Source organism: Puma concolor, chromosome E1 (assembly GCF_028749965.1).
Source record: "Puma concolor isolate L17-30 chromosome E1, mPumCon1.1.hap2, whole genome shotgun sequence".
NCBI classification, from domain to species: domain Eukaryota; kingdom Metazoa; phylum Chordata; class Mammalia; order Carnivora; family Felidae; genus Puma; species Puma concolor.
In genome coordinates this window covers 47,193,380-47,218,383 of record NC_141680.1, presented here as the reverse complement: position 1 = coordinate 47,218,383, position 25,004 = coordinate 47,193,380, and the positions used below count along the sequence as shown (strand labels likewise).

Here is a 25,004-nt window from a genome sequence, read left to right as displayed (position 1 = left end):
CTGCTTCAGAATCTGTCTCCCTCACTCTCTGCCCCTCCCCCACTCACGTTCTGTCTCCCTCTCTCTCAAAAATAACATTAAAAAAATTGTTTTTAATTTAACATCAGAATACAAATATTTACTCTCCTAAAGATTCTCAGTACTTGTGGGAAAAAATAGTTTGTATATAAAATAACCTCTTCAGAAAAATATTAATACAGTGTCCCACTGGGGCTTCCTTTATAAAATTCATCTGACGGCTCAGAATAGTACCTTACATTTGAATAACACATTTTAAAGTATTTCAAATGTTATAATACTTGATTTTATGATAGACTATTATTCTCCTCTTAGAAGTTTAAAATATGTTTGATCATTGAAGGCAAAACTTATAAAACATTGTTTGAAGTTTTCAGTGTGTATAGTGGTAATACATAATAAAATTACAGCTTAACGGAGGGAGGGTAAAAAGATCTATATAATGGTAAAACTTCTATATTCCACTTGAAGTGGTAAAATATTTATTTTAGTATACTAGAAAAGGTTAAGTATGTATACTATAATCCTTAAAACAACCACTGGAAAAATACAGAGATATAGTGAAAATACATATAGAATAAATTCACATACTAAAAAAATGCTCCCCAAAAAAGAAGGAATAAAATGGTTGAAAAACAGAGAAAAAAATAGAAAACAAATAATAATATGGTATACCTGGTCTGAATGTATAAGTAATTACATTACACATGATTTAAACACTCCAATTAAATTCAGGAATTATACAAATAGATACAAAAAACATCATCCAACTCTGTGTGGTTTACAAAACACTTCAAGACTGGTGATATAAGAAGGTTAAAAGTAAAAGGATGGAAAATACTTACCATCTAAGCACTAATCAAAAGAAAACTGGAGTTATATTAGAATCAGAAAAAGTAAACTTGAGAGAAAACAAAATTACCAGTGATCACATACATATTGCATAATGATAAAAGAATCAGCTCACCAAGGAGATATAACTATTCTAAATGTGAATTCACCTAGCAACAGAGCTTCAAAATGCGTGAACCAAAACCTGACAAAACTGAAAGGAGAAATAGACAAATCTACAATTATATTTGGGACAATGTTCCTTTCTCTATAACAGAACTAGTAAAAAAACCAGCAAAGGTACAGAAGAATGAATAACATGAATTATTATGCATGGGAGTGGGTATGTGATTATTAGGAATATCTATGTCAGAAAAGAAAAATTAATGAAAAAACTTCTACATCAAAGACAAAATTAGAATTCAAAATAAACTTTGAAACGTTCAGGTAATAATAGCAAATTGAACAGCCTTCAAACACTCCATTTAAACTAAGGAATTTTGGGGATGCCTGGGTGGTCCAGTCAGTTAGGTGTCCAACTTCAGCTCAGGCCATGATCTCGCGGTTTGTGAGTTGGAGCCCCACATCAGGCTCTGTACTAACAGCTTGAAGCCTGGAGCCTGCTTTGGATTCTGTGTCTTCCCCTCTCTCTGCCCTCTCCGGCTCGCTCTCTCTCTCTCTCTCAAAAATAAACTAAGGGAATTTTTAAAACATCACAAATCCATAATAACAAAAAGAAGAGGAAAAGAAACTACTACAATTAAATTTTGGAATCTGGAAAGCGGATGAACTTAGTAGACCTGAAAAGGCTGAACCATAAGGCAGAATGGGGAAAGCCAAGAAGCAACCCAATTCATAACACAAAAATTCCAAAAGCTCATAAATTAGTAGCATTTAGGTACCTCTAAAAGTGAGGGTAAGAGTGAAGCTAAAAAGAAAGAACTGGTTAAAATCCCTTTAAGTAGTAATTTGATACCTAGGGTCTCTTCACACGGCCAGATATTCACTTTTATCCACTGGGCACAGCCAGTTATTGATCTTCTCCTACTCCAGCAGGAAAGTGACAATTCATCAGAAAGGGTTAAACACAAGGTCTCTGGATTATGGAATACTAAACACAATAGAGGGTAGGAGCATTACCTGCAAAACTCGGAGGGAGGCTTACACTGAATAATGGGAACTTGTCTTTCGTCTTATTTAACACCTGGAATTCTATGAAGCAAGGCTATACCTCCGGGAAGGATATTCAAAGTTTCTTTGAACACTCTGACCATCTCAAAAGGAAATATACCCTAAAGACAGTCATATTAAGGGTTTTCCAGGCAAATAGCCCAGCCAGACCACCCGATGATAGCAGGGTTTCTCAATCTCAGCAGTACTGGCATTTTGAGACAGATACTTCTTTATTGAGAGAGCTGTCCTGTGTATTGTAGGATACTCAGAAGCATCCCTGGCCTCTCATCACTTGATGCCAGTAACACAGATTGTGATGACCAAAAATGTCTCCAAATGTTTCCAAATGTTCCTGGGGGAAGGGGAAGTTCGGGGTGGGGGGTGGGGGAAATCTCCAAATCATCTCTGGTTAAGAATCACTATCCTACAGCTCATAATCAGCTAGTTTTGCCCTCAGTCTCAGAGCTTCCAAATAGCTTTTGAGTTCACCATTCTCAAATATGAGTAGACAACCAAAGATCACCAGACATTTGAGGAACACTCCTAAAACGAAAAACAAACAGAAAAAAATACCTTGGAGGAGACAGAATATGAATGAAAAAGGAAATCTCGAAAGCATTGCAACAGAAGTTCTTAGTTGCGACAGAAGATATTGTTTGTGGAAGAATAGAAATGCCCATGAAATAAGAGGAGGCTATTATAATAAAATAACAGAGGGGAAAGAAATTATTGGAAATTTAAAAGTACAAATGAAAAACTAAATAGAAGCATTGGAAGATAAATTTAAGGAACTCTCTCAGAAAACATAACAAAGAGTGGCACCTGGGTGGCTCAGTCAGTTAAGCATCGGACTCTTGATTTCAGCCCAGGTCATGATCTCACAGTCGTGAGACTGAGCCCTATGTTGGGTTCTGCGCTGGGTGTGGAGCCTGCTTAAGACTCCCTCTCCCTCTCCCTTTGCCCCTCTTCCACTCCCAAACGTGTAATAAATATAAATAAATAAATAATAAATAAATAAAGCATAACAAAGAGATAAGAGAAAAAGGTTAAAAAAAAAAAGAAGGAATCATCCCATTATGTCACATATCCAAATATCAAGATTTCCACAGAGACAGAAAAAATAGAGGAAAGGAAATCATCAACAAATTATTTTAATTTTCCAGAATCAAAGGACGCTGTATTCAGCACAATCGTTACAAAGAAACTTCTTTCAAGGAGACTTTCAGAAGACTAGAAAATATCCTATATGCTTGAAAAAAAAAATCAGTGTCAAAGTCAAGAGTCAGAAAATTTTGCACTTCAATGGCAATACTGAAAACTAGAAAACATAGAAAATTATTTACAATCTAGAATTCTGTACCCAAACTATCCATAAAATACGAAGACAGAATCTGTCATAGGAGGAGAGAAGTGAAAAGTCTCCAGCATGTTAATGAAGAAAGATCTCAAGATGACAGTTGCACACAAAATGTAGAGGGCAACAAATTCATACTGAAGAACATCAAAATACTCTAAAGAAGATTTCTTCAAGAAGACAAAACTACTAGAATACCTTGTGCAGACAAACTTACGAAGAGGATATTTAGACAGTTGGCAGAGTTTAAGCTTCAATCAGTAATATATATACTTTTTTTTAAACCAAGCAAATAAGTAAGTAAGACAACTCAAAGAGGGAAAAATTGTACAGAAAGAGAAAGTAGCCACAAGATACTTACATGTGGCTCAGCAGTGAAATAGTGTGTACATAAATATATTCACATAAATACAGAATTAAAACGTACTCAATTACCCTATGACTATATTAGGAGGATGGATAGGTATGGGAAGTGGATGTGGTGGGGACAGGGAAAATGAAACAGAGCTAAATCCTTATTTTTCATATTAGGGAGTTTACTAGGTCTACCCAAAATTTAAAAAAATCAACAAGAAGCAATACAAACATGTTATTTACAGTCATGAAAACAAATATCAGGTAATCAGCTAAAATGTTTGCCTCTGGAGAAACTGAGGAAAGGATCAGGCAAGAGGCTGCTCTATTTGTAGCAAGTTTATTAGAACTATATAATTCTTTTTTTTAAATCTTTTTTAATCTTTATTTTTGAGAGAGGCAGAGACAGACTGTGAGCAGGGGAGGAAGAGAGAGAGAGGGAGACACAGAATCCGAAGCAGCTGAGGATCTCACGAACCGTGAGATCACGACCTGAGCTGAAGTCAGACGCTCAACCAACTGAGCCAAATTGAGCTTAAAATTATACACATAGATAATCTTGACCAAAGGATGTCCGGACAGAGAAAGAAAAGGGAGTGACACCATGTGCAATAGGAAGAGATTTTTAAAAACGTACTTAATGAAGAAAAACAAAACTAATCATGAATGATACTGAATAATATACTAAAAACAATTTTTAAAAAATGTTTTAATGTTTATTTATTTTTGAGACAGACAAAGCACAAGCGGGGGAGGGTCAGAGAGACAAAGGGAGACACAGAATCTGCCTCAGCCTCCAGGCTCTGAGCAGTCAGCACAGAGCCTGATGAGGGGCTTGAGCTCACGGACCATGAGATCATGACCTGAGCCGAATTTGGACATTTAACTGACTGAGCCACTCAGGCACCCCTATATTAAAAATTTTTAACTGTCAATGTCAGGATGTCAGAATGACCCACAAGTTGCAAATTACGTTTTTTTTCTTAGTGTTATTATTTTCTTTTAAAGTTGACTTCATGTTGCAAAATATTAAGGGAAAGATAAAAGAAAATTATGGTAGTTACATAATCAATACTGATTAGGTATGTTTAGGATTTAAAATTTATCTAAAGAGTTAGAGTAGGGGCGCCTGGGTGGTGCAGTCGGTTAAGCGTCCGACTTCAGCCAGGTCACGATCTCGCAGTCGGTGAGTTCGATCCCCGCGTCAGGCTCTGGGCTGACAGCTCAGAGCCTGGAGCCTGTTTTGGATCCTGTGTCTCCCCCTCTCTTTCTGCCCCTCCCCCGCTCACACTCTGTCTCTCTTGCTCTCAAAAAAATAAATAAAACATATAAAAAAAAAATTTTAAAGAGTTAAAGTCATGGGGTCAGAGAAGGCTTTCAGAGTCCATATGATAAAACCTACAAATTAGGATTTAATTTAAAGGCAATTTATTTATAAATAATACTTGCTGTAGCAACAAGAGCTCACTTACAAAAATCTTCATACTGGTGCTGTAGTTCATCCAAAATAAATAGAATATCTCTAATATCCACCATGTGGTTACCTGTAATAGAAAGAGTAAGTTCAAGTACTGTTATTTCTTTTTTGAACACAAATCTAGTTTCCATCCCATTCTAATACAAAAACAACACAGAGATGTGTGAAAGTAGGAACAGAGGTTGTGAATAATATCTAGAATTGTTAATAGCTCAGTACACACTGAAACATAAAAGACCATTATTTTCTTTTTCCCTTAATAAAAGAGTTTCCCATCAAAAGAAATTAGTCACATTTTAAGCTCCACAGCTAGGTAATCAGGTTAATATTTCATTCATTTAATAAATAGTGTTTTGAGAATCTACTATAGGTAGAATTTCAAGTTTTAGCTCTTTTGTCTTTCTCACTGGATTGTGAGCTCTTCAAGAGTACAGGATGTCATTTATTTCCCCAATGCCTAGCAAATTATATACTTCCTAGCACTTAAAAACTAATTTTTTTGGGGGGGGGGGGGCGCCTGGGTGGCGCAGTCAGTTAAGCGTCCGACTTCAGCCAGGTCATGATCTCGCGGTCCCTGAGTTCGAGCCCCGCATCAGGCTCTGGGCTGATGGCTCGGAGCCTGGAGCCTGTTTCCGATTCTGTGTCTCCCTCTCTCTCTGCCCCTCCCCTGTTCATGCTCTGTCTCTCTCTGTCCCAAAAATAATAAACGTTAAAAAAAAAAAATTAAAAAAAAAAAACTAATTTTTTTTGAGGGGCACCTGAGTGGCTCAGTCAGTTGAATGTTTGACTCTTGATTTGGGCTCAGGTCATGATCTCAGAGTTCATGGGTTCAAGCCCCACGTTGGGCTCTGCGCTGACAGTGCAGAGCCTGCTTGGGATTCTCTCTTTCCTTCTCTCTGTGCCTCTCTCCCACTTGCACTGTCTCTCTCTCAAAATAAATAAATAAACTTTAAAAAACTTATTTTTTAAAAATTATTTTTGATAAAACAGGGAGGGGGGACAAAACATAAGAGACTTGTAAATATGGAGAACAAATTGAGGGTTACTGGAGGGGTTGTGGGAGAGAGGGTGGGCTAAATGGTTAAGGGGCACTAAGGAATCTACTCTGGAAGTCATTGTTGCACTATATACTAACTAATTTGGACGTAAATTTAAAAAAATAAAAAATAAAATTAAAAAAATATTTTTGAATGAATAAATATACTAAAGGCTGTAAAGAATCATGCAATGTCTACATTGTGGATAGCAGTAAACCATTTACTTAGCGTCTTACACATGTACAGCACTCCCATAATTATAACTTCCTACCATTCCTGCCCTTGCCTCTGTCTAAAACCATTTTCCTTCTTGGACAGTGTATGACAGAGAATGGGGTCAGAGACAGTGACCTCAAATAATGTTGTTCCAATTGGACACCCAATAGTTCTTGCCTCCAAATGTCTGGCTTCGCTTGACATCCAAGGTGAGAAAGACCAGGTGTTGACTTATCTACTTATAAAAATACTAGGTTTGTTCTTCAGCCTATGCCTAAAAAATCAACTATTCAGTTATAAGCATAAGCAAAGACCCTGAAAAGAAGATGCCAGTTTTTAATGTGCCTTTTGAGTCCAAGAATTATTATATACACTATGGTTTTGGTGTTGGGTAAGATTGATTCATTCTGCTTCTTTGAAAATTGGTAAGCTATGTCAGGTCCAGGACTTTAAATCACTGCAAAGCAAGTAAGTATTTAACCCAGCCAAAGAAGTGCTAGACCAATTGATATTAAGTTGTCTTCTGATTAGAACTGCTTCTTACATTCTGGGGTTTTTTTTTAAATTATTTTTAATGTTTATTTATTTTTGAGAGAGACAGAGACAGAATGCAAGTGGGATGGGGCAGAGAGAGGGGGAGACACAGAATCTGAATCAGGTTCCAGGCTTTGAGCTGTCAGCACAGAGCCTGACGTGGGGCTCGAACTCACGAGCCATGAGATCATGACCTGAGCCGAAGTTGGAGGTTTAACCGACCAAGCCACCCAGGCGCCACTCTTACATTCTGTTTTTTTATTTTCTTGGTATTTAATCTCATTCTGTTCTTGATTGTGGTTCTAACACCCCAGTGAACTTCTGGAACTTTTGTAGATAGAGTCCATATCCCAAGTTCTTAGATCAAAGCATAAGTCCTAAAATAATTCAAGGCTTCAGCCCTCAAACTCCTGAATTTGATCGGTGAAAAGTATTCTGTTGGATCATCCATAAATTAATCCAATGGAGAAGGCTGTATTGTTTATATCTGGTCTCTACTTAAAGAACTCCCCTTTCTGGAAAGAGGTCCAACATTGACCAGTGAGCATGCAGTAGCCAACCATTTACAGATTTACTAGCTCTCGCTCAAATTTATTCCTTCTTCTATGCAATGATAAACACTTCTCACACACCTCTAAGACAAATACTATCCATTTATATAGTCTCTGGTGGCCAAATAAGCATTACAGAATCTGAAATTACTACTTTGACCCCTACCTAGCTTATCAAAACCTCAATGAATAATTCCTGGTTGAGACTGAGACAATCAGTATAGTTACAGGTAGCATTTACTTCATAAGAGAAGTTCAAAACAGCTTCCCACTCTTACATTTGTCCTTCTGGAGGAAGCTCATATTGGAACTTTCCTTTCCATTCAACCTGGAAAATGTAACTATCTAATGTGAAAAAAAATTATCCTCATCATCAAAGTCATATTCAAGGCAACATTACTTTGAAGGTGTAAAATGACTATTAACACATTTCCATAATCTCCACAATAGCTCCACAATATCAAAGACCTTCTCATCAAAAATCGTGCTAGTTACTACTTTTCACCCAGTTCAATTACTAGATCGGTAAATACCACGAGAGAAAAAACTACTGCACCAATATCCTATCTCAGAAACCAAACTACCAGAACTGTCACACAGTGATTTTCCATATTCCTCTTGCCAGATCTTAATGAAGCAAATGCTTGTTAGACTTCCTTGCAAATTCCACCGGCATTCCTCTTCATCATGCATACTCATGAAGATATTCTCCATGTTATCAGTATTGCTCCAAAAAACCAAACCAAATACAAAAACAAGATGTTAAAACAGTACCTATACCAGGGTGCTACGGCTTCCACTAGTGGGATAACTGACTTATATCATTCCTTACTTCAAAATTCTGTCACAGAAGAATCCATATCCACTACCGGGGTAAATCAAAACTTTTGGCATTCTGAGGGTGTCCTTTCCTTTAATGTTTAAGTAAAATAGCCCCGACCCCACACCATACATTATATGAACAGCAATCAATACTCCCTCCAAAATTTGAAGATTCCTGAGTGTTTTATACTCTGGCGGTTGATTTTCGTTTTGTTTTCTATTCCCGTGGACTCCTGATCTCTCTCACATTATCACATCCTATAGGTGCTATCTTCTCTCCACCCCAAGCCTACCTAACACAGAACCTACAGACCTTTTTCCTTGAAATCCACCCACCACATGACTAACACAAGGCTATTGTATATAACCAACTCTTACTAGATAACTTGAAATTAATGAGTAAGGGATTTCTTTATAGCACAGCAAGCACTACATAGTATTGTCCTAGAGTTCTACAGCCACTCTCTATTGATTGCTAGACCCCCATTCACTCTTAGGTTCCCTCAGTGTTCCTCTTCCAGTTGCCGATTAGCAACTGTTGTATTCTAAGTTCCTGTCGTTTTCTTATATAGAGTACTTTACCTTACCTTTTTGCTCAAACTAGGTATCTCCCAATAGGCTTTAGCTCTCATAATCAAACATACCTGTTAAAATGATTTTCCTAGTCAAAAGACAAGGACCTCCCCTATGAGGAATTTTACCTTAAGTCACAACCAGGTTATTAAAAATGACAAAATGAAAAAATCTTATTCTCTCTGGTTGGAGGAGATGGAGTGAAGGGTGAGACTTATTAATTCATTCAATATATATTTGTTGAGCAGTTAATATGTGCCATAAGCACTGTATGGAGTACTGAGGATACAATATTGAGCAAAAGTACACATGATATCTGCTTTCTTGGTATTTAGTCTTATTTGAGATACAGATCTTCACAAAACAATAAGAAATAGGGGTACCTGGGTAGTTCAGTCGGTTGGGCGTCTGATTTTGGCTCACGTTGTGATCTCGTGGTTTGTGAGTTCGAGCCCCGCATTGGGTTCTGTGCTGACAGCTCAGAGCCTGGACCCTGCTTCAAATTCTGTGTCTTCCTCTCTCTCCCTGCCTCTCCCTCACTCACACTCTATTTCTCTATCTCTCTCAAAAATAAACATTGAAAAACTTTTTTAAAAATATAAGAAATAAAAGTTGCAACTGTGATTAGTGCTGTGAGAGTGTATGAGAACTTGACCTAGTCAGAAAAGTCATGGAAGCATCCTTAAAGAATAGAGTTGAGTTTAGATCCAAAGTATAAGTAGTAATTCACTAGGAGGGGAAGAATGCTCCAGGAAAAGAAAAGAATATATGTAAAGGCTATGGCAGGAGGAAGCCTGGTATATCACTGAAACTCTAAGAAGGCACAGTAAGCAAAGCAGAATGTGGTCTGAGATGAAGCTGGAGATCTAAGGTAAAGGCCAGACATTGCAAGTCCTTGTACGTGACCTTAAAGGGCTCTTCATCCCAAGAAGTATTATTAGAGTTTATGCAAGGAGGTAACATGATCAGATGTGTGGGGTTTTTTTATTTTTTTATTATGTTTATTTATTTTTGAGAGGGGAGGAGGGGCAGAGAGAGAGAGGGAGACAGAATCCGAAGCAGGCTCCAGGCTCCGAACTGTCAACACAGAGCCCAACATGGGGCTTGAAACCACAAGCCTGAGACCATAACTTGAGCCAAAGTCGGACACTTAACTGACTGAGCCACCCAGGCGCCCCACAGATGTGTGTTTTAAAAAGATCATTCTGTCCATAGTGTTAAGGGGGATAAGACTGGGTGTGGGTGGGGCACCTGGGTGGCTCAGTCGGTTGAGCGTCTGACTTCGGCTCAGGTCATGATCTCACAGCTCGTGAGTTCGAGCCCCCCGTTGGGCTCTGTGCTGACAGCTCAGAGCCTGGAGCCTGCTTCGGATTCTCCCTCTCTCTCTGCCCCTAACCCACTCGCATTCTGTCTCTGTCCCTCTCAAAAATAAATAAACATTAAAAAAAAAAAAAAAAGACTAGATGTGGGTGGACTTGTTAGGATGAACAGTGATGGTCCTAAGGAAAAATTATGGTAACTTGGACTAAGGTAATGGTGGAAAATAGAGAGATTTAAGAGATATCCAGAAGTTTAAAATAATAGTAATTCACAACGGTTGCATGAGGAGAACAGAGAAAACAGAGTTGCCAAGGATAATTCCCAGGTTTCTGCTTCCTATTTCTTGAGACTATTCTAGTGCCAATAGGTTCTATTTAATTCCTACAACAATCTATGAAATCAGCATAATTTTTCAGTTTAGCTCCCCAAGTACAAAGCCTGGAAATCCAGACCAGAATTCCAGAAGCCAAAAAAAAAAAAAAAAAAAAAAAAAAAGCCACAGTGGTTTCATATGTAATTTCTGTTGCTTCTGGTAGAGCATGCCCTAAAGGCTATTTAATAATATGACTTGAGATTAAGCTTTAAAATCCCTATTTTATGGGCATCTTTATGCTCCAGAACATCCCTCCACTTATGTCTATCAACCCAGAACTCACCATAAATGACTACCTACTAAAATCCATGCAGCCTGGTTCTATCTTCACACCACATTCCAGCCACCAAAGACCCCCTAAAAGCCACCACTGACAAATGACAAAAACCTGTGGAAGCCCATGGAAAAGGATGCCATGTCTGATAATGTTCCTGCCATATTTACACAAACTGTTCCCTCAGTCTAAAATGTCTTTCATTACCACCTTCATTACCACCTTCAACCAACTAACCCCTATTGATCCTTCAAGATTTAGCTCAGACATCACATTCTCTGATGATCTTTCCCTGGTGTTTCCAGTATACATTTGCAGCCTAACTACATTCTATAACAGTATTTGCTATACAACATTATAATTTTCATTTTATTTGACTCTTTCCACACTAGAATGTGAACTCCTTTGGAAAAAGAAATGTGTTCTATTCATCTCTGTATCACCTTGCATAGTTCCAAGCACAGTAGATATTAAATGACTATCTGACTCATTAAATACATGGATAATCAATGAATCAATCATTTATCAATCCATTATTATCAGACACCCCCTGGTGACATATAAACATATAATACAAAACATCTGCTAAATATATCCATAATGTTTTTTAAAAAATCTACATTTTGCAAAGAGTAACTGAATAGCATGAGAAGATTGTGTAATCAAAACTATCTAATAAAGTTAAAAATTCAAGAAATTTAGGTCTCCTAATTTGTGAAGCCAATGCCCTTGACATTAAAGAAACCATCTCTCCACAAACAAGAAATGGAAAAGAGAGGAACGTTTGAAAAGAAAATAAATACATTTTTTTCTTACATTTTTATCAAACATACCAAAATCTAATAATTTTAGAAATTTCTCATTTAATTTTTCTAGACTATCTCTTACCACAGACACCAGTAAGCAATGTTGATAGGTGGCAAGAGGTAAGAATCACGAAGGAGAGATGAAGGATGAATCAGAACACTGATATCCACAACCCTGGGATCCCACAACCCTGGGATTGTGACCTGAGCCAAAATCAAGAGTTAGATACTCCACTGACTAAGCCACCCAGGGGCCCCGACACACTGATAATCAAATAAACCCACAACTGTACAAAGAAGAAAGTTAAAGCAACACAAATTTCCCATCCAGGGCATCCAAAAAATAATGCATTTTGATTAATATCCTACTTGGATACCTTTCTATGTCTCTTTATGTTCATCAACGATTGTGAACATTTCACTCAATTAAAACGGTACATATAGTATACTGCCTTTTCACTAAAAATATGCCATGGACCTATTTACAAGTCAATAAATGTAGATTCATGCCATTAAAAAAAAACAATTGGGGCAAATAATAGGCTAGCAAACAAGCTTAAGAGGAAAGTCTGGGAAATGAGACATCTGTAGAGGCCTTTGAAAAGTTCCAACATATTCCTGAGCATCTAGATGGCCACACACATAAACAGGTCTGTACCCAGGAAAACCAGAGTAGGTTCTGAACGCTCAGGTCTGGCTTACGTTGAGGATATACACACGCAGGAAGTGAAGGCTAAGGAAGAGTTGAAAACTGTCTGAGTGTTGAAGGCATGCCCCAAGGCACACATAGGGTCCCTCTGGTTCTCCTCTACCTAATAATTGGCAACTAATTTTGCCTTAAAAGGCACTTAAGGACACAAGCATACATATATAAACTATAATGTGAAAATAAATATGTATAAAATAAAAGAAAAGATATTCACTGTGAAAGTGTCTATAATAGGAAGATAATTAGAATCAATAAAGGATTAGTTAAATAAATTATAGTATATCTACATTTTTCAGACACCATGCAGCTACTAAAAAATAAAAGGATTGAGCACCTCGGTGGCTCAGTTGGTTAAGCATCCGACCCCTTATTTTGGCTCAGGTCATGACCTCATGGATGGTAAGATCAAGCCCCACATCAGGCTCTGCACTGACAGCATGGAGCCTGCTTGGGATTCTGTCTCCCTTACTTTCTGCCCTTCCCTCACTTGCTCTGTATCTCTCTCTCTCTAAATAAATAAAAATAAACTTAAAAACAATTTTTTTTTTAAGTAAAAGGCTGACCTACACTTACTGGCACGGGGAAAACTTTCCAAGACATATTACTCAGTTAAAAAAAAAAAATCATGCTAGACAACAAAGTACATAGCATGATCCCTTTCTCTTAAAGTATAAGATGATCATATTTTTCCCTTTTATTTTCTTAGGGTCTCTTGATTTCTAACTGTATGCTTGATCTTTTCACTTGCCTCTATAAGACCCAGCTACTCTAGTTCTCTTCTGCCTAGTAACTGATAACTCATTTTCTCTTACAAAATATGTAAATATTTATATACATTCATAAATGTATATAATAAAAGATGCTAAAGTCAACATTAACTTTAATATAGGAAGGATTAAAGAGGGTATTTTACATTTATATACTATTATATTGCTTGGATATTTTACTAAAAATAGTGTATTTGAGAATTAGGCATACTGTTTTAAGAGGAAGAAAAGAAATTTGGCACTTCTTGGTTGGTCTCAGAACATTGGACCATAAATAAAAAATAAGGTCAAAATAGAAAACCAGAACTTGAAAAACAAAGGAATACATGATAGCTCAACTGGGGCTCGACAAGCAGGCAGTACTTAGGTACCCAAACACACTTACAAATCTATAGTCAAGAAAAAGCTATAAGCTGAAAACCAAGTAGACAAAGAGGAAACCCAGTGCTATAGGAGTTAATCAAAATGCCAAGTAGGAAGAAATTCAAAGAGGGAAAGCAAGCCAAGCATCACATCTATATTGCTAATTGATGCATACGGTAATGTATTAAATAACATTCACGGGGCGCCTGGGTGGCGCAGTCGGTTAAGCGTCCGACTTCAGCCAGGTCACGATCTCGCGGTCCGTGAGTTCGAGCCCCGCGTCAGGCTCTGGGCTGATGGCCCGGAGCCTGGAGCCTGCTTCCGATTCTGTGTCTCCCTCTCTCTCTGCCCCTCCCCCGTTCATGCTCTGTCTCTCTCTATCCCAAAAATAAATAAACGTTGAAAAAAAAAAATTAAAAAAAAAAAATAACATTCACTACATTAATGAATAAACATTAAAGAGTTTTCTTGCCTCTTGCTTCTTATCCAGGTATATGAAGATTATCTTGATTCCAAGAAATATCCTTGGTTCCAAGAAAATACAGGCTGGTTGACAGAAATATATAATCCCAAGGACAGATTATAGGAATTTGATCTTGCCTAATGGCAAAACCAAGGAACTGGTTTCTGTTTTGATTTGTTCTAACACAAAGAACTGTTAAAATTAGGTCACAAACCCTAGAGATCTCAGAATATTGGAAGCACTGTTTCTATCAGTAACAGGAATATTTCTTCCAATCACTTTCTTTGCTATTTACAGGAGTGTAAACTAAACGTTGTTAGGAGATCCATCAGTGTCTGAAATTTTTAGGGAGAAATACAAGCAGATTCCAAAGAGAGCAAAGAAAGTACTATTCACATTGGAGAAGAAAGCAGATATGAGATTTCAAAGGGAAAAAAGAAAAAAACCACATGAACAAAGAAAGGCCTGGAAACAAGAATGAAATTGGCATGTATAGACATTTGTGTCTCTAACTGGAGCACGGGGTTCTTGCCTGGAAAAGATTCTACCAAGAGGAAAGTGGCAAGAAAAATTATAAGGGGGTGAGGAGGTCAAGCATAAGGGTTTGGACCACATTTCCTTTCATCACAGGAAAAGCATCTACATTTTTGAGCAGGAGAATGATATGACAAAAATCGTGTGTTAAGAAAATCTAGCCGTTGCATGCAGGAAAAAGTGGAGATTATGGATAGAAAATTAGGATACTGTGGACAGGTTTTTAGTGCCTTTTATGAAATAACTCGTGTCTAATTTTTCTCAACCTAGGCTACAGGGGAAAAAAACTATGTGAGAGATCTGAAAAAAAACATAAATTCATATAAACATCCCACCCTAAAATCAGTGACAATCAAAATCATTCTTTTCTGCAATTTTGAAGAATCGTTTTTTTACCTGGATCCTGGGAGACCAAATAACAAACATCATTCACAGTCTTAAGGAAATCTGAAAGATCCAGCATTCCATTAACTATAATAATGGTTCAGAAACAGAAGGAAAAAAACTGCATTAGCAAACTCATTAAGAACATAAGATAAAAATGCAAACTAAAAATGTGAATAGAATTAACTGATAGTCTAGAGGAGCATTAACATTAAATATAGAATGTAAAAAGAAAACCTATCATAAAAACATAATTACACATTTTAATTATGTAGTAAATAGTGCCCAGCAATAATCAAAATGATATAGACTAGAATTTAAGATACTGCAATATTCTTTACTCAAAGCTCTAATTTTTATACTTGTCATTAGGTGCAAAAAAAATCATGCAACTTGTCAATTTTACATATATAATGGTTTTACCTGAAAAGAATAGCACTGATTTCATTGTGTTCTAGCTAAGACCCTCTATACCAGTGGTTTTAGAGGAGATTACAGATCCAGATGAGACTCTAATGAAAGCTTTGCCTCAAATCATTCCATCTCCTTCTCTCCTCTCCTCCTTTCCTCTCTCTCTCTCTCTCTCTCTCATTACACACACACACACACACACACACACAAAATGTATTGAACAAATGCACAAAATATTGCACAATATTAAAGTCTTCACCCAAAAAATCCTCTCATTTATCATGCAAAAAGTAATGCCTATTTATTAAAAGAAAGAAAGAAATCTAAATTGCACAAATGAAAATTTCAGTAAGAAATTATTGCTTGGTTTGAATGAGAAGTTGAAATTATGGAGCTTTTTCTTCTGCATGATAATGCACAGGTCATCTCTGATGAGCAACTAGAGCTGAAAATCCAGATTTACAAAGTGTGACAAAACACAGAATCAGGATTCTTCTGTCTCATTTTCTAGACAAGCATAGATCTGCGTCAAGGAACATCTGAATTTTTCAAGATTCTTCAAGTTAAATAACTCTAACGTCATTTTCCTCTTCAGATAGTAAATGAGGCCAATTTGGAAAGGGTTTATCTGTGTTTGGAAGAAACTTATTATAAATTTACATTTTAAATTAATGTAATCTGAACAAAGTAACTTATAAAAGAACATTTCAGTGCTTCTGGTGGTCTGCAGGCTTCTACTGTCAGAGAAATTGACAAGGCTTAGTTGTTCTCATTGCTAAACCACAGAAACACTTTCTGGATTGGAAAATTTGTCAAGTTGTCTACCTCAAAATTTCTTTTTCAGTGTAATAACTTGAGAGTGGTTTCTCCTTTCCTTCAAAGACACAATGAAACATCTGTGCAAATTTCAATCAATTATTTTGATTTGTTTTCTGACTTCTATGTGACTTAGGTTTAAACAAAAACCTTATAGATAAAACATCAAGAGCACAATCCATACAAGAAATAGTTGTAGACTAGACTTCTTCAGAAGTATGAACTTAAGTTGAAAGATATTCTTCAAAAATTGGGGTGCCTGGGTGGCTCAGCTGGTTAAATTCCGACTCTTGATTTGGGCTCAGGTCATGATCTCACAGTTGGTGAGTTCAAGCCCCGCATAGGGCTCTGTGCTGACAGGGCAGAGCCTGCTTGGGATTCTCTCTTTCCTCTCTGTTCCTCCCTTGCCTGTGCTCTCTCTCACATATCCAGTAAAGGACTCGTGTTCAGAATATATACATTCAAAATGCAATAGTAGGAACACAAACACATTTTCAATGGGCATAAGATATACAGGTAGCAAAAAAGCACATGAAGATATATTCAAAATCATTTGATCATTCAGGAAATGCAAATTAAAACCACAATGAGAAAACACCATACATCTATTAAAATGACAATTTTTAAAGGCTCACCAATTCCAGGATTGACAAGGATGAGGAGCATCTGAAACTGTCATAAATTGTTCATAACCATGTAAAATAATTCAGCTGCTTTGCAAGCACAGTTTAGCAGTTTCTAAAAAATTCAAATATACCTACCATATGACCCAGTTATCCTACCATCAGGTATTTTTACCCAAGATAAATGAAAGTATATGACTACACAAAGACACATAAATGAATGTTTACACCAGCTTTATTTGTAACAGCCAAAAACCAGAAACAATCCAAACATCATCAATTAATGAATGGATGAACAAATCATGGTACATCCATAAGAGAGAACACTGCTTAGCAATAAAAAGAAATAAACCTGATATGTACCAAAGCATAGATGAATCTCAGTATAATTACGCTGAGTGAAAGAAATCAAACTAAAAAAAATGAGTACTTACTGCATGATATCATTTATATAAAGTTCTAGAAAAGACAAACAATCTGTAGTGACAGAAGCAGGTTAGTGTTTGCTTGGGAAGTAGTGAGGGGGGGTTGTGGAAAGAGAATGGGGGCTTACCAAGGGGTATAATGGGATTGAGTTTTCACAAGTATATACATATGTAGAAATTTTCAAATTGTAGACTTTAAATATGTCAAGTATATACCTCAATAAAACTATAAAATACGCAGATAATTTAAAATCCACTGGAATAGCCAATTCCAAAAACAGTACGGAGGTTTTGTCTAAAAATTAAAAACAGAACTATCATATCATCCAGCAAGCTCACTTTTGGATAGATACCCAAAGGAAATAAAAGCACTATCTCAAAGAGCTATGTGCACTTCAAACATTGCAGCATTATGCCCAATAGCCAAGAAATGGAAACAGCCTAAATGCTCACCAACAGATGAATAAAGAAAATGTAACCTCTATGTAGATGACATATTCTGGAGGGTGGAGGGAATGGGCAGATGTTTGTCAAAGGATACAAACTTTAGGTATAAGATGAACAAGTTCTGGGAATCTGATGTACAGCATGGTGACTATAGTTAATAATACTATATTGTATCTTTGAAATTTGCTGAGAGAGTATATCCTAAGAGAGTAGTGTTCTCATCACACACAAAAAAGGTAACTATGTGAGGTGATGGAGATGTTATTTACTTGATAGCTGGTAATCATTTCACAATGTATATGTATATCAAATCATTACGTTGTACACTTTAAATATATGCAATTTATATTTGTCAATTATATCTCAATAAAGCTGGACAACATAACATGACTTGACATAAACCATGTTCCTATAGGTATATGCATATCCTATGACCCAGCTTCTTCATTTCTAGAAATCTATCCTACAAAAATATTTACACAAACGTGCAAGAATTGATGAACAAGGATGCTCTTTATAGCATTATTTGTAATAGCAAAAATTTTAGAGATAACTTCACCACTAATCAATATGAGACCAATTAAAATGTATATAACAAATATCCAGGAAGACTACCTACCAAATTATTAACGGTGTGTACTATGAAGAATTGTAGTGAAAGATTGAGGTGAAGAGATAATTTCCATTTTGTAATTTGTAAACTTCTTTAAGCTAAAAATACTAACTTAAAACAAAAAAACCTTTATACTCAGTTATTAAACTTTTTCTTGTATTTGCAATTTTTACCAAGATATTCAATATAGGTCTACACTTTTTTCAATGTAAAAATTAAGGAATACAAATTTAAACTAACATATGTTATCTAAAATTGTTTGTATGGACACTAATAACGAAGCAGCACAAAGAGAAATTAAGAAAACAATCCCATGTACAATGGCACCAAAAAGAATAAAATACCAAGAATAAACTTAAGCAAGGAGGTGACAGATCTGTACTCAGAAAACTGTAAAACATTGATGAAAGAATGTGAAGATAACACAAACAAATGGAAAGACATTCCGGGCTCACGAATTAGAAGAATATTGTTAAAATATCCATACTACCCAAAGCAATCTACAAATGTAATGCAATCCCTATCCAAAATACCAACAGCATTTCACAGAACTAGAACTAACAATCCTAAAATCTGTATGGAAACAGAAATGACTCCAAATAGCCAAAACAACCTTCAAAAATAAAAAGAAAGCTGGAGGTATCATAATTCCAGATTTCAAGTTATATTACAAAGCAGTAGTAATCAAAACAGTGTGGTACTGGCACAAAAACAGACACATAGGTCAATGGAACAGAATAGAAAACACAGAAGTAAACATACAGTTAAATGGCCAATTAATCTTCAACAAAGGAGACAAGAATATGCTTTTAGAAAAGAGAGTCCCTTCGACAAACGGTGTTGGGAAAACTGGACAGCAACATGCAACAGAATGAAACTGGACCACTTTCTTACACTATACACAAAAGTTCAAAATGGACTAAGAACTTAAATGTTAGACCTAAAACCATAAAAATCCTAACAGAGAGCAGAGGCAGTAATTTCTCTGACATCAGCCATAGCAACATCTTTTTAGATACATCTCCTGAGGCAAGGGAAACAAAAGTAAAAATAAACTACTGGGATTACCACAGAATAAAAAGCTTTGGTACGGCAAAGGAAACAACCAATAAAACTAAACAATAACCTACTGAATGGGATAAGATGTTTGCAAATGACATACCCAATAAAGGGTTAGTATCCAAAATATATAAAGAACTTATATAATTCAACACCAGAAAAACAAATAATCCATTTTAAATGGGCAGAAGACAGGAACAGACATTTCTTCAAAGACGACGTACATATGGCCAACAGACACATGAAAAGGTGTTCAACATCACTCATCATCAGGGAAATGCAAATCAAAACCACAATGAGATATCACCTCACACCTATCAAAATGGCTAAATTTAAAAACACAAGGAAAAACAAGTGTTGGCAATGATGTAGGAAAAAAAAGGAACCCTTGTGCATTGTTGGTGGGAATGCAAACTGGTGTAGCCACTGTGGAATACAGTATGGAGATTCCTCAAAAAATTAAAACTACCATATGATCCAGTAATTGTACCTCTGGGAATTTAGCCAAAGAATAAACATTAATTCATAGGTATATAGGCATCCCTAGGTTTATTGCAGCATTATTTAAAATAGCCAAATTATGGGAGCAGTCCAAATGTCCATCGATAGATGAATGAAGATGTGATATATACACACACACACACACACACACACACACACACACACACACACACACACACTGGAATATTATTCAGCCATAAAAAGAATTCAATCTTGCCATTTGCAAAAACATGGATGGAGCTAGGGAGTATAATGCTGAGTGAAATAAGCCAGTCAGAGAAACACAAATACCATATGATTTTACTCACATGTAGAATTTATGAAACAAAACAAATGAACAAAGTCGTGGGGGGCGGGGGTGGGGAACAGGACAAACCAACAAACATACTCTTAACTATAGAGAACAAACTGGGGGTTACCAGAGGGAAAGTGGATGAGGGGATGGATGAAATAGGTGAAGGGGATGAAAAGGATACTTATCTTGATGAGCACTGCGTAATACAGGGAATTGCTGAATCACTATATTGTACACCTGAAACTAATACAACACTGTATGCTAACTAACTGGAATTAAAATAAAATAAAAACAAATAAAAGAAAATAAAATAGGTTGTATGGCTTTGGAGTAGACTTTTATCTTTCTGACCCTCAGTTTCCCCAACTGTAAATCCAGGTAATTGGAAGAAACTACATCTGAAGTCTTGAAATCTAAAGTTCTAAAGATTATTGCTTTGAATTTCTAATAACAGTATTACTTAAAAGCCTTAAAATGTTCACATCCTTTGACCTAGCAATTTCAATTTTAGTAACCTATCTTTTGTCGGATGAGATAAAGAGAAAAAACCCTGCTTATAACAGCAAAAAATTAGAAATGACATATTTATTTAGATTATTTGTTATATAGCTTATTTTTCAAAACAATTTGTTTTTGTGCTTTGATCTGTTCCCAGAATAATTCACAGCTGCCAAAAGCCAAGCTCTCCAACCAGCCTGATGGCAGGGCCCGGGTGATGGATGGATCGGGACTGCATGGTGGCCCACCGACAGTGAAGCTTCTTGTACCCCTGCTTTTATGTAATTTGGCCTTAGCATTGGTCAGGGCAGCCCCCCTACCAATGAAAGTACCTGGGGATTTGTCGGTTGGGGAATTGCCCATGACAGGCCCCCTGGGAAAAGGACCACGGGGGAAAGAAAGAAGATTCCGCAGGGAAATTATGCGGGCCTACATCCAGCCCTTGCCACCCCCTGTAAAGACTCCTCTACCTAAAGGAAGGATAGCCCCATATATTTCCCAGCCAGGGAGGGGGACAAATGGATTTGAAATCCCCACCCTGGCAACAAAGGAATGTATCTATGGATACAAATTACTCCAACCCCTAGGCCCACTTGACCCCCAGGAGGCATTCCAGATGATAACTGGACCTGGTGGGTTAAGGTACAGAATGGTTCATTAGTTCCTAGGTATACAGTGTCTCCCTGGGAGCGCAGAAGGCGTGGGTTCCCAGGGCCCTCTTGGCTCCCTCCCGGCACCCCAGACCAAAGCGAATAACTTTTGTTCCTTATACGCAAATGGTTCAAAGAAACAATTAAGAAGTCATGTCCCTGTAAATGTTCCACTTGAGGTGTTGAGAGATAGATGACCTTTCATGAAAATAGCAAAGCAAACGCTTTATAGACTATAAATAAACGTAGATACATAATGAAAATAATATGAAGAAATTAATCAATTTCTTGTAACGTTACAAGAAACTAACCATGTTGTCCCTTAATGGGTGATTACACAAAGGAACATTTTTAGAATTAGGTAAAGCCAAGAAACATAGATGACACACGCTACAAGGAAATTGCTAACAAATATAATGCCACCTTTGCCGCAATAAAGCAGCCAGTCTAACACACTGTTGTTGTCCGTGTCCATTTGTTATTTTCGCCGACACCGTGCATCCTTCGGGAACCCCTGGACCTGCTGGGGCTGGACCCCGGCACACAGCCATTTAAAAAGGCAGTGTTGGGGTGCCTGGGTGGCTCAGTCGGTTAAGCGTCCAACCTCAGCTCAGGTCATGATCTCGCGGTTTGTGAGTTCGAGCCCCACGCCAGGCTCTGTGCTGACAGCTCAGAGCCTGGAGCCTGCTTCTGCTTCTGTGTCTCCCACTCTCTCTGCCCCTCCCCCACTCATGCTCTGTCTCTCTCTCTCAAAAATGAATAAATGTTAAAAAAAAAATTAAATATTTAAAAAGGCAGTGTGGATCTATATTTATTTACATGGAAGGTTGCCTAACATATAAAGTTAATAGAAAAAGGTAACAAAATTGTATGCATGTGAGTCAACATATATATTTTCTAATTATGTGTTTATGCATATGTATATACCACAGTTACACACACACATGCACACACATGCTTAGAAAAATCCTAGAAAAATATATGTAAAAATACCAAAGTTCAGCTCTGGGTAGTGGGATTACACATAAGTTTTATTTTCTCCTTTCTATTCTCCTATGCTTTCAGAGAATAAAGTTATTTCCACTTTGAATAATTATTTTAATAATAAACCTCCAAAAAATTATATGTCAAGAGAATTAACATATGGATAAATAAACATGTCAGAAAAAATAGAGTTGCTTTTTAGTCTTTCTAAAAGTTAGATTTATATTTATTATTTTATTTTTATACCCTCTGAAAGTTGTGTACAGTAGGCACTCAAAAAATGTTGGGGTGACTCGGATAGATAGACGAATGACACCATTGCAACTTGTCAATTCCTGTTAGGTTGCTAAGTAACATTCTATTGGTGGTCCATTTGACTCCTAGTATTCTCCATCTACAAATTTTTTATAATAACCAATCCACATCTTTTATTTGAGTAGCCTGACGCTTTTAACCTCAGAGTATTACTGTGCCATTGTGTGTATTAAGTTTATTTTATTTCTGACCAATCCTTCAACTTATCTATACCATTTTTATTCTAAACTTATCTCTCCTCCTTAATAAGCTTGGAATGGTCTGTAAATATAATCAGTTCTCTATTATTTACTTCTTTGATTAAAGTATTGGACACTGACAACAAAAGAACAATTACTTTTCCAGATGTTTTAAAATAAAATTATCAGGATTTTGATTTGCATTTTTTTGACTACTGAGGATGGAAAATATTTTTATATGATTATTGGCTACATATATTTTCTTTTATGTGATATTCTTATCCATGTGTCTTACTCACTTTTCCATTCCATTGTTTGTTACTAATTTGTATGAGTTCTTTACACATTCTGAAAACTAATCCTTTGCCACTTCTGTGAATTGCAAATATTTCCAAGTTCATAACTTGTCTTTTTACTTTAAAGTGTCTTTTGATAAATAAAAGTTCTTAATTTTAACATAGTTAAATATATTAATCTGGTCTTTTATACTCAAACACTTTGCCCTAAGAAATCTTCCCTATCGTATGCAAGTAGCAAAAATTAAAAGTCTAAAAATATCAGATGTTGATGAAAGTATGTCATAATCCAGTCTGGTAATCAATCAATCCAATTATACTGGAGGCCCAATTTTTTAATATTATTGTAAATGTGCAAAAAAAGTTTTTAGAACATATTATAAAGCTTAGCTTTCCTATGATTTGTAATTAATCTGACCAACATATAAGTTACATCCATGTTTGCAAACCTTAAACTAATAATGAAAACACAAAACTTACCATCAATATCAACAGTCTTTAGTGCCTTTTGCATTTCCGAATCACTTATAAAAATCTTCAAGGTGTGATGGATCATTGGCAGATCATTCACATAAATTTTACCACTTTGAATTTTGCTAAAAATTTTACAGGCCTTCTGAAGTGCTAAATACACACGACAAAACAGTTAATTAATTCAAACGAATAATTATCGTCATCCCCGCTACACTCTCTCCCAATGAAAAAACAAAAATGATCAGTAAAGGAAGAAAGAGGAGCAAGTCTTTGTGTTCTAATTCTTTGCTTTAAAATCAATCTCATGATTTCTTTAGCTATATCTAGAGTAAATGACCTCCAAGTCTACAAGTTTCCTAAATAACTCTCAGAAACTGAGAAAAGTCATGCAAAGCTCACATAGCAAAGGCAGTCACAATTTTCCCTGGGAATGTTTAAATCCTTATTCCATGCTCCCATATCACTTGGTACATATCTCAGACAAAGCTATTGGGATTGTGATTGCTTGCATGTCAATATCCCTCACTCAACTATCAGGCTATAGGGGGCAAGATTTTTCATTCTTCAAGTGCCAGTGCCTACTTCAGAACAGATCCTCAAAAAATGTCTCTTGAATTAAACTGAATTTAGTTCAGTGGGTACTACCCTTAGTTTTCAGAAAAAGAGGTGCTAGATGACAGTGCTAAATACCAGAGAAAGACTAACATATTGGTGACAATGGTTTTTTTTTTTAACGTTTATTTATTCTTGAGAGAGAGAGAAAAACAGAGTGCAAGCTGGGGAGGGGCAGAGAGAGAGCTGGAGACACAGAATCTGAAGCAGGCTCCAGGCTCTGAGCTGTCAGTACAACCTATGTGAGGCTCAAACCCATGAACTGCAAAATCATGACCTGGGCCAAAGTTGGACGCTTAACCGACTGAGCCACCCAGGCGCCCCACGATGGCTTTAATAAAAGGAGTTTTAGTAGAGTATTAGGGGTGGAAACCAGGTTTCAGTGAAATGGGAAGTAAATAAATAATTAAGGAAACCAACTCTTTCAAGAAGCTTCTTTGAAAAACATAGAGTATAATATTGACACAGTCCCTGAGGAAGCAGAAGAAAAGTCAATGAAAGAAAATTAAGAGTGAAGGGATTAGTGACATGAAAGGGAATCTTCTCCAATGAGAAAATAGGGAAGGCTATGGATGTTGTTTACAATCCTAACAGTTCTCCTCATGAGGAAAACTTTTTTTCCTTTTTTTCTGTATCTATATGAGATGTTGGATGTTAATTAAACTTACTGTGGTAATCATCTCACAATATATGTAAGTCAAGTCATTATGCTATACACCTTAAACTTACACAGTGCTACATCTTAATTATATCCCAATAAAACTGGAGGATAAAAGATGTCTGGGGCACGTGGGTGAGTCAGTTGATTAAGCATCCGACTGCAGCTCAGGTGATAATCTCGTGGTTCGTGAGTTCAAGCCCCACATTGGGCTG

At 36.6% G+C, this 25,004-nt stretch overlaps 1 protein-coding gene across 1 annotated transcript in view; it reads right to left on the bottom strand.

Moving 5' to 3' along the window:
- The window catches only part of LOC147574456 (EF-hand calcium-binding domain-containing protein 13-like), a 97,861-nt gene that overhangs the window by 53,185 nt on the left and 19,672 nt on the right, over positions 1-25,004 (bottom strand). Inside the window, exons 6-7 of the mRNA XM_086687648.1 lie at positions 23,526-23,669; positions 5,203-5,274 (exon numbers count right to left, since the gene is read on the bottom strand). Of these exons, the coding sequence (XP_086543774.1) occupies positions 5,203-5,274; positions 23,526-23,669 (216 nt within the window). The remainder of the gene's footprint in view (positions 1-5,202; positions 5,275-23,525; positions 23,670-25,004) is intronic.